Source organism: Saccopteryx bilineata, chromosome 8 (assembly GCF_036850765.1).
Source record: "Saccopteryx bilineata isolate mSacBil1 chromosome 8, mSacBil1_pri_phased_curated, whole genome shotgun sequence".
Taxonomy (NCBI): domain Eukaryota; kingdom Metazoa; phylum Chordata; class Mammalia; order Chiroptera; family Emballonuridae; genus Saccopteryx; species Saccopteryx bilineata.
The window spans coordinates 52149215-52166420 of NC_089497.1; the positions used below are offsets into that span (position 1 = coordinate 52149215).

Genomic DNA, 17206 nt, shown 5'->3' on the forward strand with positions numbered 1-17206 from the left:
GATAAAGGCACAAATTTATATTCCTTATTCCTTTTTAACATTCACCTGTGCAACAGCATATTCTAAGCACCTATAGTAATTAATCTTCATTCTGTCCATAGGTGAAAAAAATTTGATGGCACTATGCTCGTAATATTTATTTATTCATTTCATAAAACTCATTATACCTTTGATGAAATACTACATTTTAATTCCCTCGTCTTTGTTAGTTCAGTAAACAAACATATAACATAAAGAGAGAAAGTGCCAAACCACCAGGCAGTGACAACTTGTATTGTTTTTTGTCAGGTATTACGAAAATTTTGTCTTTTCATTAATATTTTAAAACTCTTTCTTATAACATAATCTAATTTTGTGTACCTCTTTTATTGTTCTTATTTAAGTATTAAATGCATGAAATAATAAACTACCTTTCAGCACATCTTTTTTTATACTCAATATGGTCATTAAAGCAGAGAATCGGTTGTTAAATTATTTGAATCCCAATCCCATCACTGGAAAAGATAATTATTTTTACGGAAAGACTTAAAAGGATAAAAAATGTGCTAGAATGAGTATCGGTGTTAATCCTTGGCCTCAAATGAGTCTTTAAACAGTATAGGACTATGCACTAACTACTTCAATAAATTTCACAGAATTGTAGAACGTTAACTCTGTATAGAATAGTAAAGACTAGTATTTGTTAAATAAAAGAACAGGGAAATTTTTCTTTAAAGACATTGTAAGATGAAAGTTTCTTAGGAAAGGTAAAAAATATTTCATATTCTGACCCCTAAAACATATATTTATAATTCTTTAAATGAGCTGAACTGTGTATTTCAGTTACCTAATCTATAATTACACTTAATTCACACATATATATAAACGTGTGTGTATGTGTGTGTGTGTATATATATATATATGTATGTATATATATATATTTTTTTTAGAGAGACAGGAACATCAAGCTGCTCCGGTACGTGCCCTGACCGAGGAATCAACTGGCACCCTCCGCACACCGGGATGGTGTTCCACCCAAGCAATACCTGGCCAGGGCTTAGTTTTTATTGATTTTTAGAGAGACAGAGAGAGGAACGGAGGGGGGGGGGAAGGGAAGCACTCATTTGTTGTTCCACTCATTCGTGCATTCTTTGGTTACTTCCTGTGTGTGCCCTGACAGGGGATCAAACAACCTTGTTGTTTCAGGATGATGCTCTTAACCATCTGAGCTCATCAGCTAGGGCCTAATTCAGAAAAAAATTTAAAACTCATAAATAATCCAAATTCTCCCATCATCCAACTTTTTCTAAACTTTCTGATAAATGGAAGAAGGATGGGAAAGGACTCATCAACGAACTTGAGTAACTTGTCTGAATGTCTGAATATAAGGCTTGTCCTAAAACCTTGCTGAAAGTGAGCAGGCTCTAAGCCTTTGGCAGTTGACACTTGAGAACAATCTGTCACCTTCTACACGTCAGGGCTTCCAAGTCAGCAGGAAATCAGTGTGGATGCTTAGAGGGTAAGGTAGGTAAAAGAGCTGGGGACTGCATGGAGTGAGCAGGGGGGGTTAGGACTGATGTAAAAGAAGCCCAAGTTTATCTTTAAGTGATCTTTAAGTACTAAAGAAACCATTAAAACAGGATGTAACGAGTAATAAAAAGTTTCTCTATCTTTCCTTTGAGATTTTTTTCTTCACTTGTGACATGTATGATAAATTCACATTTACGATCTGAACCCAGACTGGCCTATATATACAGTACAAGGTTACCTAGACTGCAGTGCACCAAATCCTCCTGGACTTGTAGTATGTAGATTCCGTGTGTACAAAAATGGACAAGCTGAATTTTTAAAAATAATTTTTTAAAGTGTTGCTAGACTATGTATGAAAAGATGCAATACATTCACAATACTCTCCAATTTGTGGTATATAAATTAGAACTACCCTTGCAGAAACAACTGGGAAAACGAAGCACAAGTCTCAAAAAACAACCCACTCACCTAGTAACTCCCATTATAGGAATTTGCTTTTACTAAAATAATTAATCATAAGCTATATACATATTCTTATATATTATATACGTGTACTCATACACATATCTACTATCACAATATAAATTTGAAAATATAAACCACCTAATGTCTAAAAGTAAAAAAAGAAAAACTAAACTAAATATTTTTCCCATGATACATATATCCATCAACAATCAAATGGAAGACCGTGTAGAAATATGTTGAGATGGAGGAACTGGAATTAACTCAGAAAGCTATGGCAGTAGCCAAGTGAGAAGTGTGACAATAAGGCCCTGAACAAGAGTGGAAAGGAGGAAGGCAGAGATGGTCATGACGGAGAAACCCACCACGTACTTTTATACATATTGTCCCAGAGCACTGAGGTTGCGATCTTAGGGTCATTGGCGCTGGCCCAAGGTTGCCAGCTTGATTCCGAGGTCACAGTTCCAGCCCCCGTCTGGGCACATATGAGAAGCTATCAATGGCACAACTAAGTGGAACAACAAGTTGATGCTTCTCTCTCTCTTCTTTCCTTCCTCCTTCCTCTCTATTAAATAAATAAATAAGCACATGTGAGCCTCCAAGAAGCCTGTAAAACACAGGCAAAGAAAGTATTTTATTACTACTATCCAAAGGAAGAGAGGAAAGCTCAGATGTTAAAGGTCAATACCCCAGTGATGAACTGAAACTACAGGTCTGGTTCCCTGATTCCAAGTCCACTGCTCTGGTTCCAGAGGATTAAAACTGAGGGACTTACACTGGCACTAAAAACTCAGGAGAGATCATAAAAGCTGAAAAGATAAATAGGTTCAGGAAAGATGTGATCGATTCATAGATCCTAAATCCATATGTGCTGTCGGGGAGGGAGGAATGTTCTGGTTTGTGGCTATGAGAGTGTGCTAGGGGAGGTGTTAACATCTGTAGTAGAGAGTGCTGGTTGCCTACCTTACCCCATACCCATTCTCTTCTGCCTTACTAACAGAACTTTGGGCACTGCGAGTAGCTGAAAAAGTATATTTTTTAGACTCCTCTGCGCATAAGAGTGGTCAGAGATATACAGTATCTGAATTTGATGAGTCAGCCCTTCTGTCCTTATCCTCCTCTTATCTTCAGCATGGGAAACAATATAATGGTTAGCCATCTTGAGAGATAAAAGGAGGCCCAGGAAATTGCAGCCTCAGCAGAAAGAATGCAAAGGTGTTCATCTTTGTGCCTCTGAGCGACCACCAGCAAAATTTTACTTCCTGAATCCTTTCACACACAAAAATTAACTCTTTTAGTCAAGCCTGTTATTAGCTCATAACCGGTGTAACACCTAGCCTTCTGAGGCTATTGTTTTCAAGGACAACCATATTCTCCCTGTTAAAAACAAAACAGGCCCAAAATGGAGTCACTTATGTTAAGCCCCAAGTCACCAATCTGAGACTTATAGTTTGCAGCCTCTCCTAGAAATGGAATATTAAACTAATTAGGAATCATTTGGTCAGCACTAGTGAGGTAACCTGCCTGCTAGACCCTGACAACCCCTAAAGGAAAATGACCTGCCACAACCAATTCACTTTTTGCTGGTATCACTTCCTTGTTCCTACTCCCTTGAGCCTTTAAAAGTCTTTCATTTCATACAGTTTTTCAAAATGCCTTTCTATCTGCTAGATCGGATGCTGTTCAACCTATAAATTTCTGAATAAAGCCATTAAAATCTTTATATTTTACTCAGTTGAATTTTTTTTTTTTTAATTCCTATAAAGTGCTCTGTGGCTTAAGTTGGATGAATCACAGCTGGTCTGACCCACTGTAGTATTGTCAGTTTTAAGGTTGTTAAATATTCAAGCTTTGAACATTTTACTTCTAGAAATTTAAAGAGCAGAGGTAAAGAGAAGCACCAGTCCTTTTGGGGTTGGGGATTTATTTATTCTTATTATCTTAAATCAGAGCCAATAGCTCATATAGCTTTGAAAGTTCCCAAACCATGACTAGCATTTTGAGAGAAGAGCTTCAAAGAAGTAAATAAATACTTTTTCCTCTAACATAATATTAAAAAATTTAAAGTATTTAATGACCTGATCTAAAAAGCCCAGACATTATTTAATAGGAGACTCTAAAAACTAAAGCACCTGGCCCAGTAATTGGAATATATTAAATGTTCAAATATTTGAACATAATATTTGAACTAAATAATAAAATAATAAAAGTGCTAAATAATAAAAGTGCTATAGGCAGGGCAGAGTAGTAGGATCCATAATAGGAAATCAGCATTTTTACAGAATTTCAGGCCTATCAGGGAAATAAAACAATCACCTGGTTGTGAGATAAACTAATTTGGTTTCTGATAGTTTAATCAGCAATGAACTGGGCCATTAAATTAACAAATTGAAGTGTTACAATTTCCTTTAAAGAAGAATGCAATCTACACTGTATTAACTGAATAGCCTAGGGATGCACCCTGTCATTCCATGCCAAGAGTATCTGCAAAGAGCTATAAAAATTATTAAGCAAACTTGACAGCCTTTAAAAGATATGTGTATTTAAGTCTAACACTGCAGGAAGCAGCAATGTTTAATTAGATGACTTAGAAACTGCTGAAAAAACAGATTGGTGAGCTAGGTGTTGCACAACAGTTTATTTGGACAATTTATTCCAGCTTGATTAACAACCAATTCTTTGGAGATAGCGAAACACCATCAAAAAGCAAATTGCCTTTTTCTCAGTAATTATTTTCTTTAGTTAATGGAAACCACAAGATAATGTAAAATCGAGTTTCTCTGATCTGCTATCAATCTGGCTTCGGCCAGTGAATATGCAGTATGGATTTGTATTGGAGATTTGGAATTGAAGATGAGGACATGGAAAATACATCAAGTTGGAGACGAGAGACTGTTCCATGACGTGATCACGTGATCACTGTAGGACCTGCGAGCTGGACATGAGCCAGAACAGTGAATACTTACTACAAATCCCCCTTAGAGACGGTCTGACTGTAGTCATTGTTCATTCTGATACCAATCGGCACCCCTCTCCTACCTCTCACTAGGAGCTGGTTCCTGGAATAGGCCACTGTCCTGAGTAATTTTCTGTACCTGGTAGCATTTACACCCTAGTACCCATGATATCCCCCCTTTACCCTATATAGTTATTTGACACCCATCAAGAAGTAGGGGGAACTACTTCATCCTGCAGCCACCCAAGATGCTCCTCAGATGTAAGTTTCCCTTAATAATCTCTACTAATTACCATACTGAGTGGTCAGCCACTTTCTTCAGTCTTTCCCTGCTCAGAGTAGATTTTCAACCCGGGGACCTTTCCCTGAGTCTGCGGGTACTACCACAAATTTCCAGAATACTCTCCTAATGTTAGCTGAATACAACAAAGACAAAAATCTTGAAATTAAAATTAGTTCACAGCTCATGTCAGGTGTAATTTTAACAGAAATTTTAATAACTATTAAATTTAAATTTAAGTTTTCACTCTTATTCAAGAACTTTCTGAAGGTGACAAGAGTAAGTCACAAGTTACAATACAAAGACTCACTATAATGATACAACATGAATAAAAAATTGGCATGGAGGCCCTGGCAGGTTGGCTCAGTGATAGAGCGTCGGCCTGGCGTGCAGGAGTCCCAGGTTCGATTCCCAGCTAGGGCACACAGGAGAAGCGCCCATCTGCTTCTCCACCCCTCCCCCTCTCCTTCCTCTCTGTCTCTCTCTTCCCCTCCCGCAGCTGAGGCTCCATTAGAGTAAAGTTGGCCTGGGCGTTGAGGCTCTGTGGCCTCTGCCTCAGGTGCTACAATGGTTCTGGTCACAACAGAGCAACACCGCAGATGGGCAGAGTATCCCCCCTGGTGGGCATGCTGGGTGGATCCCGGTTGGGCGCATGCATGAGTCTGTCTGACTGTCTCCCCATTTCCAACTTCAGAAAAATACAAAAAAAAAACAAGAGTAAAAAAAAAATTGGCATGGAGAGCCATTTTATTTCTAAATATATACATATAAACCTATGATGGTTTCATCAGTTTGACAACTACTGCATATACACAGAGGAAAATTTAAAACCTCTGGAATGGTAAATATTAAGGTAAAAATTGATGAATATTGGGCCACGTCAAAAAACACTGAACACTGACGGAATTATGCAAATACTAGTTAACAAAATGACTAAAGAACAAATGGCAAAATTTACATCAAAGATAGTTTTTTACTTTATAGTCACTATTTTAAAATGTCAATACAAATGAAGAAAATTCTCCAGAAAGTTAACATAATGCTTAACTTAACCAACGAACAGTTATAAACCCTTTGAATTTCAAGGTCGTGATGCCACTAAAGACACCACGACCAGAAATGTTGAGGTTGTTATGACTTGACTTTGCCAATACCATTATTTGGTGTGGTCGTGAACACCCAAACAAGTCCACCTGGGAACAGAGACAGTTACATGCTGGACAGCTACCATCCCCTTCTTCCTGCCTTCTTATACTAGTCACTCTTGCCCAGTTACCCCTCTTTACTGTAACCCATATATTTTAAGTGAAGTTAGTACCAGAAAGGATAGTATCTCAAAGACTAAAGCTCTTTACAATGTTCAAAAGTATCTTCAAAATTTCTGTGAAAATGTTTCCATCTCTTCAGCTTCCACTAAGTAAGATGAAATAATCCAAAATAAACTGGTTATTTTATTTCAATTTTTATCAAAAATCTTCAACAGCAGAGTCATGAAGAGATGTACATCCATATTCATAGCAGCACTGTAATAGCCAGAGGTGAAAGCAGCCCAAATATCCACTAACAGATGAATGGAGAAACGATATGTTTATACATACATTGGAATTATTTGGCTTTTTTTTTTTTTTCTTCTGAAGCTGGAAACGGGGACAGTCAGACAGACTCCCGCATGCGCCCGACCGGGATCCACCCGGCACGCCCACCAGGGCGACGCTCTGCCCACCAGGGGGCGATGCTCTGCCCCTCCCGGGCGTCGCTCTGCCATGACCAGAGCCACTCTAGCGCCTGGGGCAGAGGCCAAGGAGCCATCCCCAGCGCCCGGGCCATCTTTGCTCCAATGGAGCCTTGGCTGCGGGAGGGGAAGAGAGAGACAGAGAGGAAGGAGGGGGGGTGGGGGTGGAGAAGCAAATGGGCGCTTCTCCTATGTGCCCTGGCCGGGAATCGAACCCGGGTCCCCCGCACGCCAGGCCGATGCTCTACCGCTGAGCCAACCGGCCAGGACTATTTGGCTTTAAAAAGGAAAGAAGTCCTGACACATGCTACAACATGGATGAACGTCGAGGACATTATGCCAAGCGAAAGAAACCAGTCACAAAAAACAAATACTGTATTTATTCCACATATACAAAGTATACAATACAGGCAAATTCATAGAAACATAAAATAGAATGGCATTTAACAGAGTTGGTAGGAGACGGGAAAGGGAGTTTCAGACTTGCAAGATGAAAAGGTTCTGGAAATCTGTTTCATAATAATGTGAATATACCTAACACTACCGAACTGTACTAAAAAAATGGCTAGGGGCCCTGGCCGGTTGGCTCAGCGGTAGAGCGTCGGCCTGGTGTGCGGGGGACCCGGGTTCGATTCCCGGCCAGGGCACATAGGAGACGCGCCCATTTGCTTCTCTACCCCCCACCCCCCTCCTTCCTCTCTGTCTCTCTCTTCCCCTCCCGCAGCCAAGGCTCCATTGGAGCAAAGATGGCCCGGGTGCTGGGGATGGCTCCTTGGCCTCTGCCCCAGGCGATAGAGTGGCTCTGGTCACGGCACAGCGATGCCCCGGAGGGGCAGAGCATTGCCCCCTGGTGGGCAGAGCGGCGCCCCTGGTGGGCGTGCCAGGTGGATCCAGGTCAGGCGCATGCGGGAGTCTGTCTGACTGTCTCTCCCCGTTTCCAGCTTCAGAAAAATACACACACACACACACACACAAAAAAAAATAATGTTGTTTACCATTCTTAAACACATAATTCCTGCCAGATACTATGCTAGATGATATGTATCTTTAACTTCCACAATGATCATGCATTTTACAGAGGAGGAAACTGAAACTAATGGGGATTAAGTACTTTGTCCTACAGTCTTTCTCCCTCGAATGTATCCTCCACCCTTCAACCAGAGTGATCTTCCTGAAACTAAACCTGATCAAAGGCTTCCCACCGTCTTGAAGTCCAGACTCCCTAACTTGGGAAAAGGTGCCCTCCAGGATCCCCCTTCTTCTTTCACCACTCCTCGTATCAACTTCTTTCAGTTCCTGGACCAGGCCAAGCTCCTTCTCCTCTTGCCTCTGGACTTGGAACAGGGTTATCTCATTCATTGCCTCAACAAATATATATATATATATACATTAAGTACCCACTATGCCTGGCATTGTACTTGCTGCTTGAGGTGAACAAAACAGATACAGGTATTCCCTTCAATGTACTGAAAGTCTAATGAAAGAAACAATAATAAACAAGTAATTACAGATTGTGATAAATAAAATGAAGGGCCCTGGCCGGTTGGCTCAGTGGTAGAGCGTCGGCCTGGCGTGCAGGAGTCCCGGGTTCAATTCCCGGCCAGGGCACACAGGAGAAGCGCCCATCTGCTTCTCCACCCCTCCCCCTCTCCTTCCTCTCTGTCTCTCTCTTCCCCTCCTGCAGCCAAGGCTCCATTGGAGCAAAGTTGGCCCGGGCACTGAGGATGGCTCTGTGGCCTCTGCCTCAGGCGCTAGAATGGCTGTGATCGCAACAGAGTGACGCCCCAAGATGGGCAGAGCATCACCCCCTGATGGGCATGCCCGGTGGATCCCGGTCAGGCACATGCGGGAGTCTGTCTGACTGCCTCCCCATTTCCAACTTTGGAAAAATACAAAAACAAAACAACAACAACAAAAAAATAAAATGAAGGAAGAAGCCTGCTGTACTATAGAATACTTAGGGTTAGGGGTCGTGGAAAAATACAGTCTTTAAATAGGTTGTTCTGGTAAAGGTCAGGTGGCGACATACTCTGAAACCTGAAGATTAAGGAGCCAGCCATGGGAAAAGCTGGTGAGAAAAAAGTGAGTGACAAGAGATGTTCCTGGAGACAAGAGAAGAGCCTGATCAAGGATTTTTGTAGGCCACAGTTAGAAGGTTGGATTTTATTCTAAGTTCTAAGTGCAACGAAATTCATTGAAGAATTTTAAGTAAGGAAGTATCATTTCTACTGCTGAATAGAGAAGGGATTGGAGAGGTACAAGATAGGGAACAGAGACAGATGGCCTGAAGATATAGCAACGATTTAGGTGAGAAATGTAGATGATCTGGTAGTGAAGAAGGAAAATGTTGACAGATTAGATGCAGACCATCAGCTGAAAATGAGGAAGAGATAAAGAGAGTATATAGAAAGTTTATAGAAACTGTCATTAGAAAAAGAAAGTAGGGCCCTGGCCGATTGGCTCAGTGGTAGAGCGTCGGTCTGGCGTGCGGAAGTCCCGGGTTCGATTCCCGGCCAGGGCATACAGGAGAGGTGCCCATCTGCTTCTCCACCCCTCCCCCTCTCCTTCCTCTCTGTCTCTCTCTTCCCCTCCCGCAGCCGAGGCTCCACTGGAGCAAAGATGGCCTGGGCGCTGGGGATGGCTCCTCGGCCTCTGCCCCAGGCGCTAGAGTGGCTCTGGTCGCAACAGAGCAACGCCTCGGATACGCAGAGCATCGCCCCCTGGTGGGCATGCCGGGTGGATCCCGGTCGGGCGCATGCGGGAGTCTGTCTGACTGCCTCCCCGTTTCCAACTTCAGAAAAATACAAAAAAAAAAAAAAAGAAGAAAAGAAAAGAAAAGAAAAAGAAAGTAGGCTTACCACAGTAACAGGTAAGGATCTCAGGCCTACTCTATTTAAGAGGCTATTTTCATTTTATAGTGTCATCAATTTGTCCAGGACTTTTCCAGCAAAGTTCAGGCATATAAAAACAGGTACAAAGAGGGAAAAAAATTGGGTTCATTGAAAATATGGGTTTTGCCAGAAGAATAAATGGCAGGGAGTGAGGAGAGTGTATTTTCAAGGGATAAATCATTATGATAAACTATAACATGTACTCCTAGTTAGATTAGGGCAGTGGTAGTCAACCTGGTCCCTACTGCACACTAGTGGGCATTCCAGCTTTCATGGTGGGCGGTAGCAGAGCAACCAAAGTATAAATAAAAAGATAGATTTAATTACAGTAAGTTGTTTTATAAAGATTTATTCTGCCAAACTTAGCGAAAATCCAACATAAAGTACTTGGTAATTATTATTATATGCTTTAACTTGCTGTAACTCTGCTTTATAAATTTTATAAAGTAAAGTTACTTCCCTACTTTATAAATCACCATTACTGTGGAACAGTGGGCAGTTAGAAAATTTTACTACTAACAGAGATACAAAAGTGGGCGGTAGGTATAAAAAGGTTGACTACCCCTGGATTAGGGGATACAGATGGGCAGAAAATGTAGGGATCAATATATTGGAGGTATAAATGGAGTTCAAGGGTCGTCTCCTTGGGGTACAGAAGTGAGTTATAAAGGCAAGAAATTATGGTCAGAGATAAAGTTCTAATGTGTTTCTTGTGCTTGGAATGGTCACCTTCCCCTGTAGGCAAACATGGCTTTCATCTCCAACCATATTCATCTTGTGCTGTCTTCCCACAACTACCCATTACTACCACTTGACTTTATCACTATTTCATCCAATCACAAAGGCCCACTAAACTAGTCCCACCTCAAAACATTTGTTTTCCCCACTGGGATCTCGTTTAGGTGAGGGACCTCATCCAGTGAATACTCACAGTATTCACATGACCATATATACTAGTCATTCTTTTCCTTTCTATCTCTTTACTTAACTGGGAAAAAGCCATTGTTACAAATAATCTCTGGATCCTGTGGCAGTCCCCAGAACAGTGCCAGGAACGGAGCAATCCTTCAGTAAATGCTAACAGGGATCTCAGGCTCATGGTCTTCCAAACCTCACCCATTCTCTAAAGCAAGATTCCACTGAAATCAAACAAAAGTTTATAATCTCTGTTCACAAAGGCCCCAGATATTTCCATTTACCTCAAGGGTGGGCTCCAATTTCATAAATTTAATTTTAATCTACTGTAGCATTCAAAACACCGCATGCGTACAACAGCACTGTTAGGATGCGGGGATGCAGGGCCTGTGTGAAGCTCAAAACTCTGGATGCCACAACTTTATAAAAACCACGTTAACTCGAAAACAAATAATTTTCCTCTCAGCTTAATGCAGGGCCACAGAAACCTGGGACAGAAGCTAGTCCAAATGGCCACATGAAGAGGTGCCAAGAGCGTCAGCTGGCACAGGGTGGTACTCATGACCTGACCTCAGCTTGGCACCTACCTTCCTCTTCTCCACCTCCAGCTGCAGGCCTCGTATCAGTGGTCGCCCCCGCGCCTGCCGCCATTGCTGGCACCACTCCAGCTCCGCCCGAAACCCAAAGGCGGAGCGGAGTGTGACTGGCGCACAAGGAAGGCAAGGACCCCTCCTCTGAAGCTGCCATCCACCCAGAAACCAGTCGCTGCAGTTGCTACCCTACTCTCCCGGAAGCGCCGCTCACGTGAAAGTCATGTGACGGGCGCGGGGCGGGGCTACGCAAGTTTGTTTTGACTCGGTCTTTGTTGAAATGCAACCACATGGCCTTGGTTGTGGTTCTATTTGCCTACCCGAGATTTTCCTTTTTTCAATGTTTTTTTCTTGTCTTCGTTACTGCTTCTCCTGGTTTTCTAATCATATCCTTCCTTCCTGCCGTGGCGCTTTCCTCTACCCAACTGTACTGGAGTTTTAGGGGATGCTTGATGGGGCTCGGAGGAGTGGAATGTGGCTCTGCGTTCATGAACTCTGCTGCCGCTCTTACCAGCCCTGGATACCTGGAGACCTCTCGGCTCTCATCCCCTTCTCTTCCCATCTCTGTACCTCCTGGCAGCAACATAACTCCATTTGGTTTTTGTGGCTGCCTGGGAATATGAACCTCTTTCAGATGTCCTTTAATTGTGTTCCCCGTGACTCATTTTCCCAACTAGACAAGCCAAATCGCTTAGATTTTCAAGGACACTAAACCGACAGCTGTCAGGCTTCTGAGTTTGTATATCAAAATAACCGGCAGCTTGATCAAGAGATCAACAACCCCCACCCTTCTCGTTTACTTTTCACTAGAGATGGATCTAGGTCATTTGGGGATAAAGCTTCCATTTTAATCAACACATCTTTATCAATCGCCTATTAATGACAGGAAAGAGTAGAAACATCCACATATATCTATATATATAGCGAGAGATATATATGAATAAAGCTGGCTAGTTTATGATCTCATCGGGTATGTAATACAAAGCTGATAAAACTAGGCAGTACTTACTGTACATTAAAAAAATTATTTTCAAGCGGCAACATCTGGGTCCCTAGTACGCCTCAATCTTATCCTACCTCCTCCTATAAGTTGTGAAGTTACAAAGCCAACAAAAAAATAAGGAGAAATCCAATATACAAGCAAGTATTAGCTTAAGTGACTGGAAATCACCCAGTTGTTTATTAGGCACATGATGTAAAACTTGGACACTTCCTCCAGGAACCCGGGTTCATTGCCCAACCTCCTCTAATACAGCACAGCCTCTTCAGGAGTTTCCTTTCCCTGGGGCTCAGTCACGCTTCCCCCAGTTCTTCCTCTGGAAAGCCGGCTCTACTTCATCTCTCGCCACCCCGGAGGCCGTTCCACTCCAGCACCCCAGACTCCTATCCGCCCGCGGCACCTGCCACCCCTCCCCACCTGGGAACTGCTCGCGCGGCGCAGGCGCACCAGGCGCGGCCGGGAGGCCGAGGGCGTTCAAAGCAACCTGGGCTTCCGCCTCCTCCCGCCGCCTCTGCGCGGGGCTGGTCGGCAGACCTCCAGTCTTAGCTGGGCAGCGGCCCCTTGGGCCGCGCGTCGCAATGGGCTCCAGCTGGAGCAGCGAGGAGGAGCGCCAGCCACTGCTGGGGCCCGGGTTGGGGCCTGCGCCGGGGACTGTCTGGAGAAGCCGGGAAGCTGCGGCGGCGACCCTGCCTTTGGCGGCCCCGGGTCCCGGGAGGGTGTACGGGCGCCGCTGGCTGGTGCTTCTGCTCTTCTCGCTGCTGGGGTTCGCGCAGGGCCTGGTCTGGAACACCTGGGGCCCCATCCAGAACTCGGCGCGCCAGGCCTACGGCTTCTCCAGCTGGGACATCGCGCTGCTCGTGCTGTGGGGGTCCATTGGCTTCCTGCCCTGCTTCGCGTTCATGTGGCTCCTGGATAAGAAAGGTGAGGGGTTCGGGGGAGCACGGGCCGGCGCTGTCACTCCCGGGGGAGCCCTCTCCTTCGGTTTCGTCCTAGAGGTTGTGTAAGGTGACGAAAGCGTTGCTGGCATCCCGTTCCTGATTAGGAACCCTCTGTGCCCGAAGCAACAAATATGGGAAGGCTTCTTTGCAGCTATGATGTTTTTTTTATCAAGGTTCAAGTTGCAACAGCAGGGATTCTGCGGTCTCTTACTGTTCACGTTTTTGCACATTGTGGACCTCAGAGCATCCTCGTGCTGTGTATGGTTTTTACACCTCACAAATATGACTGATGCTTTGACTTAAAGGGGTTTGGGGGTGTTGAGGGTGAAAGGTCTCAAAATAGACAGGTAATGCCCAGATATAAGGAAGTAATGAGTTTGCTTTGCATAGTAATTGACTCCAGCCCAGGAAGAGCTGGCTGTTGGTAAACTCGGATCTGACTGATCTCTGGGAAAAGGTGCATGGCAGCTTTCAAGTGTGTGAACGTGAATAGGTGGCTGTGTCAGTTGAGATTTATAATTCTCAAGTGAAACTTTTAGGTTAATGAGACTCTCTTCACAGAAGAATCCTCTGGACAGATATCTCACTTTACTGCTTGCCAGTGTGATTCTGTGAGGAGGAAAACAGGTCATAGAATTGAATAATAAGGCATTATACCATGCAAGTCTGGGTAAATGATTCATGATCGATGTGATGTAGCTGCTGAGAAAGGAAGGACGATTTTAGGCAGAGAAACATAGTGTCTAAAGCAAAAAGAGAAATAATTTGATATGCTCCCCACTCCAGTGTTCAGTTCTGAGCATTAATTTTAAGAGGTCCACTGACAAACTGGAGTACTCTAAAAGTTGTGTGGCAAGAATATAAAAGATAAAAAATCGTAATGTGTAATATGAAGGGAACTGGGTGTGTCAAGCTTCAAAAAGAAACGAGGTAGAATATAAACTGTGTGGAGATCAAGTAAAAGAGGGATAGATTTAATGTAAGTGGTTCTGGAAGGAAGAACTAAACTGACTGAAGTTATAAAGGGAGAAGCTACAGGAGGAAGAACCTTCTAAGAATGGAAGGCGCCGGCCCTGAGAGGTGTGTCTTAATTGGTGTGGCATTTCCAGGTAGAGCAAGTACTTAGGCAGAGGATATACCCACACTTAGGTGCTGAGGGGGGGTGTCTTGTACTCAGTGGAGGTTCTGTGTTTGGGTTTTTTTGTTTGTTTGTTTGTTTGCTTTTTGAAACTAAATTATAGACTTTATTTAGATTTCACCAGTTTTTCCACTAATGTCTTTTTACCCTGTTCCAAGGATTCAGTGGAGGGTCCCAAATTGTATTTAACTGTTACTTCTCCTTAACCTCCCCCAATCTGTGACAATTCCTCAGTTATTTCTTGTAAGGTTGGTTAAATTTAGGGGGAAATTCTATTTTGTGTTTTTTTCTTACACATATATATTTTTATCAGAAACATTTTTCAATATTATTTGCTAAATTTCACCAAACTTGTTTTTATGGTAAAGAAATGTTTATTTTTATCCTTATTATTATGATTCTGTGTACTATCTCTGGCCAGATAAATTAGGGGATACCTATTTGCTTCATAAAATAAGTTACTTTAAGATTTCCTTCTTTTTTATGGCCACATAGTATTCCATTGTGTAAATGTACCACAGATTATTTTATTCATTCATCTACCGAAAGGCATTTGGGCTATTTCCAGATCTTGGCTGTTGTAAATAATGCTGCAATGAACATAAGGGTGCATATATTCTTTCAAATTAGTGTTTCAGGTTTTTTAGGATATATTCCCAGAAGTGGGATTGCTGGATCAAAAGGCAGTCCTATTTTTATTTTTTTGAGAAAACTGCATAGTGTTTTCCACAGTGGCCACAAGTCTGTATTCCCACCAACAGTGCATGAGGGTTCCCTTTTCTCTACATCCTCACCGGCACTTGTTGATTTATTTGATGAAAGCTTTTCTAGCTAGTATGAGGTGATATTTCATTGTAGTTTTAATTTGTATCTCTTTGATGATTAGTGAACTTTTGAGCATTTTTTCATGTCTGTTGGCCATCTGTATGTCCTCTTACCTTTTGTGACAGACCTGGAGATTATTGTGCTAAGTGAAATAAGCCAGTAAGAGAAAGACAAATAGCATATGATCTCACTTATGTGTGGAATCTAATACACAAATTAAACAGAGACATGGATACATAAAACGGATTGACAGCTATCAGAGGGTGGGGGATTTGGGGGGCTGGATGATATAAGGCGAAGAGATTAAGAAAAAATATAGGCCCTGGCTGCTTGGCTCAGTGGATGGAGCGTCAGCCCAGTGTGCACATATCTGGGGTTCAATCCCTGGTCAGGACACACATGAGAAGAAACCATTTGCTTCTTTTCCCCTCCCTCTCCCCCTTCTTTCCCTCTTCTCCTCCCACAGCCAGTGGCTCAGTTGGTTCGAGCATCTACTGGGGCACTGAGGATAGCTAGGTTGGTCCCAGCATTGTCCTCAGGTGCTGAGGCTAGATGGGTTGATTTGGGCATCGGCCCCAGACAGGGGTTTCCAGGTGGGTCCTGGTCAGGGCACATGTGTGAGTCTGTCTCTATCTCCTGTCTTCTCACTTAAAAAAAAAAGAAAAAAATATATAACATGTAGACACAGACAACAGTATGGTGATAATCAGAGGGAAAGAGGTTTGGGGGTAGACGGAAGTGGTCTAGAGGAGGGGGGATGGGGATGAAAGAGATTTTGCTTAGGGTGGGTGACGAATGCATGGTGCAGTGTGCAGATGAAGTTTTATTGAGCTGCACTTTGAACTTGTACCCCAATAATTGAATTAAAAATTAAATATTAAGAAAAAGAAAATAAAATTATAAGCCAATGTCAAAAATAAAATTTTAGAACAAGCGTGAAAGCATCTAATATTTAAAGTGGAGTTGTCTTATCTCAGATTCATTTGACATTTATTATAATACACTGTAAGGTAAGACAAAAACAGTGGGTTAATTTTCTAAAAAAGCATTGCCCAAAGTAAAAAAATAAAAAATAAATAAAATAAGTTACTTTAAGAGTTGTTTCAGACTCTGGCCAGGTAGCTCAGTTGGTTCGAGTGTTGTCCTGATACGCCAGGGTTGTGGATTTGATCCCTGGTCAGGGCACATACCCAAATCAATCAATGAATGCATAAATAAGTGGAACAATAAATTGATGTTTCTCTCTCCCTCTCTCTCTCTCTCTCCCTCCCTCCATCTATCTCTTTTCTAAATCAATAAACAAAACAAAAAAAATTAAAATAGTTGTTTCAGAGTTCCCATGACTATATGGTGAATTCAGTTTTATATTTCCCATTGGATAAAGCAATAAAAATAAATTAAAATTTTTTCTCTTTTGGTAAGTGGGGTTTTTTTTTCCAGTAGGAGAAGGCTAATAAACTTTTATATGTTGGCTGTCCTGCTGCAGATGTCCTATTTGCATACATAGAAAGTGAGTCCTGTTATCCTTGGGTTCTAAATATCTTTGTCCCTAGAAGGTAGGTAGTTAATTGTCTGGAATTCCTGATGCCATGGTTCCCAGTCAGCTTAGCTGAAAAGACTGCTTATCTTCCTGAGACTGGTTTTGTACTCTCCTACCCCTTTTCATTTACAGCAAGGAGATAAAAAAGTACTAGTTAGTGAGATAATGGGAGAGCCAAACGGTCGAGAGCCCTAGAAGTCAAATGAGGAAAGTTTCAAGAAGATAGCGCCTAAATGTGTGTGAGCACTGGGGAGATAGCCCTCCCAGAGTCTACGTTCTAGCGAGAAGACTCAGGCATCAAACAACTGGAAAATTAAATATTTAGTATGTAAAATGGTGATAAGTGCTTTGGAGAAAAATAAAGCAAGGTGGGGGGAGGGGGAATGTAATCGGCTAATCCTCTCTATAGAGCAGGGGTCCCCAAACTTTT

General features: G+C 42.5%; 2 protein-coding genes across 2 annotated transcripts in view; one reads left to right on the forward strand and one right to left on the reverse strand.

Annotated features, from left to right (window-relative positions):
* Positions 1 to 11529, reverse strand: part of HSPBAP1 (HSPB1 associated protein 1) — a 72710-nt gene extending 61181 nt beyond the window's left edge. The window contains exon 1 of the mRNA XM_066241640.1: positions 11333 to 11529. Within this exon, the coding sequence (XP_066097737.1) occupies positions 11333 to 11492 (160 nt within the window). The 5' untranslated portion in view covers positions 11493 to 11529. The remainder of the gene's footprint in view (positions 1 to 11332) is intronic.
* A 973-nt stretch (positions 11530 to 12502) lies between these two features.
* Positions 12503 to 17206, forward strand: part of SLC49A4 (solute carrier family 49 member 4) — an 84168-nt gene continuing 79464 nt past the window's right edge. The window contains exon 1 of the mRNA XM_066241386.1: positions 12503 to 13256. Coding sequence (XP_066097483.1) covers positions 12914 to 13256 — 343 coding nt within the window. The 5' untranslated portion in view covers positions 12503 to 12913. The remainder of the gene's footprint in view (positions 13257 to 17206) is intronic.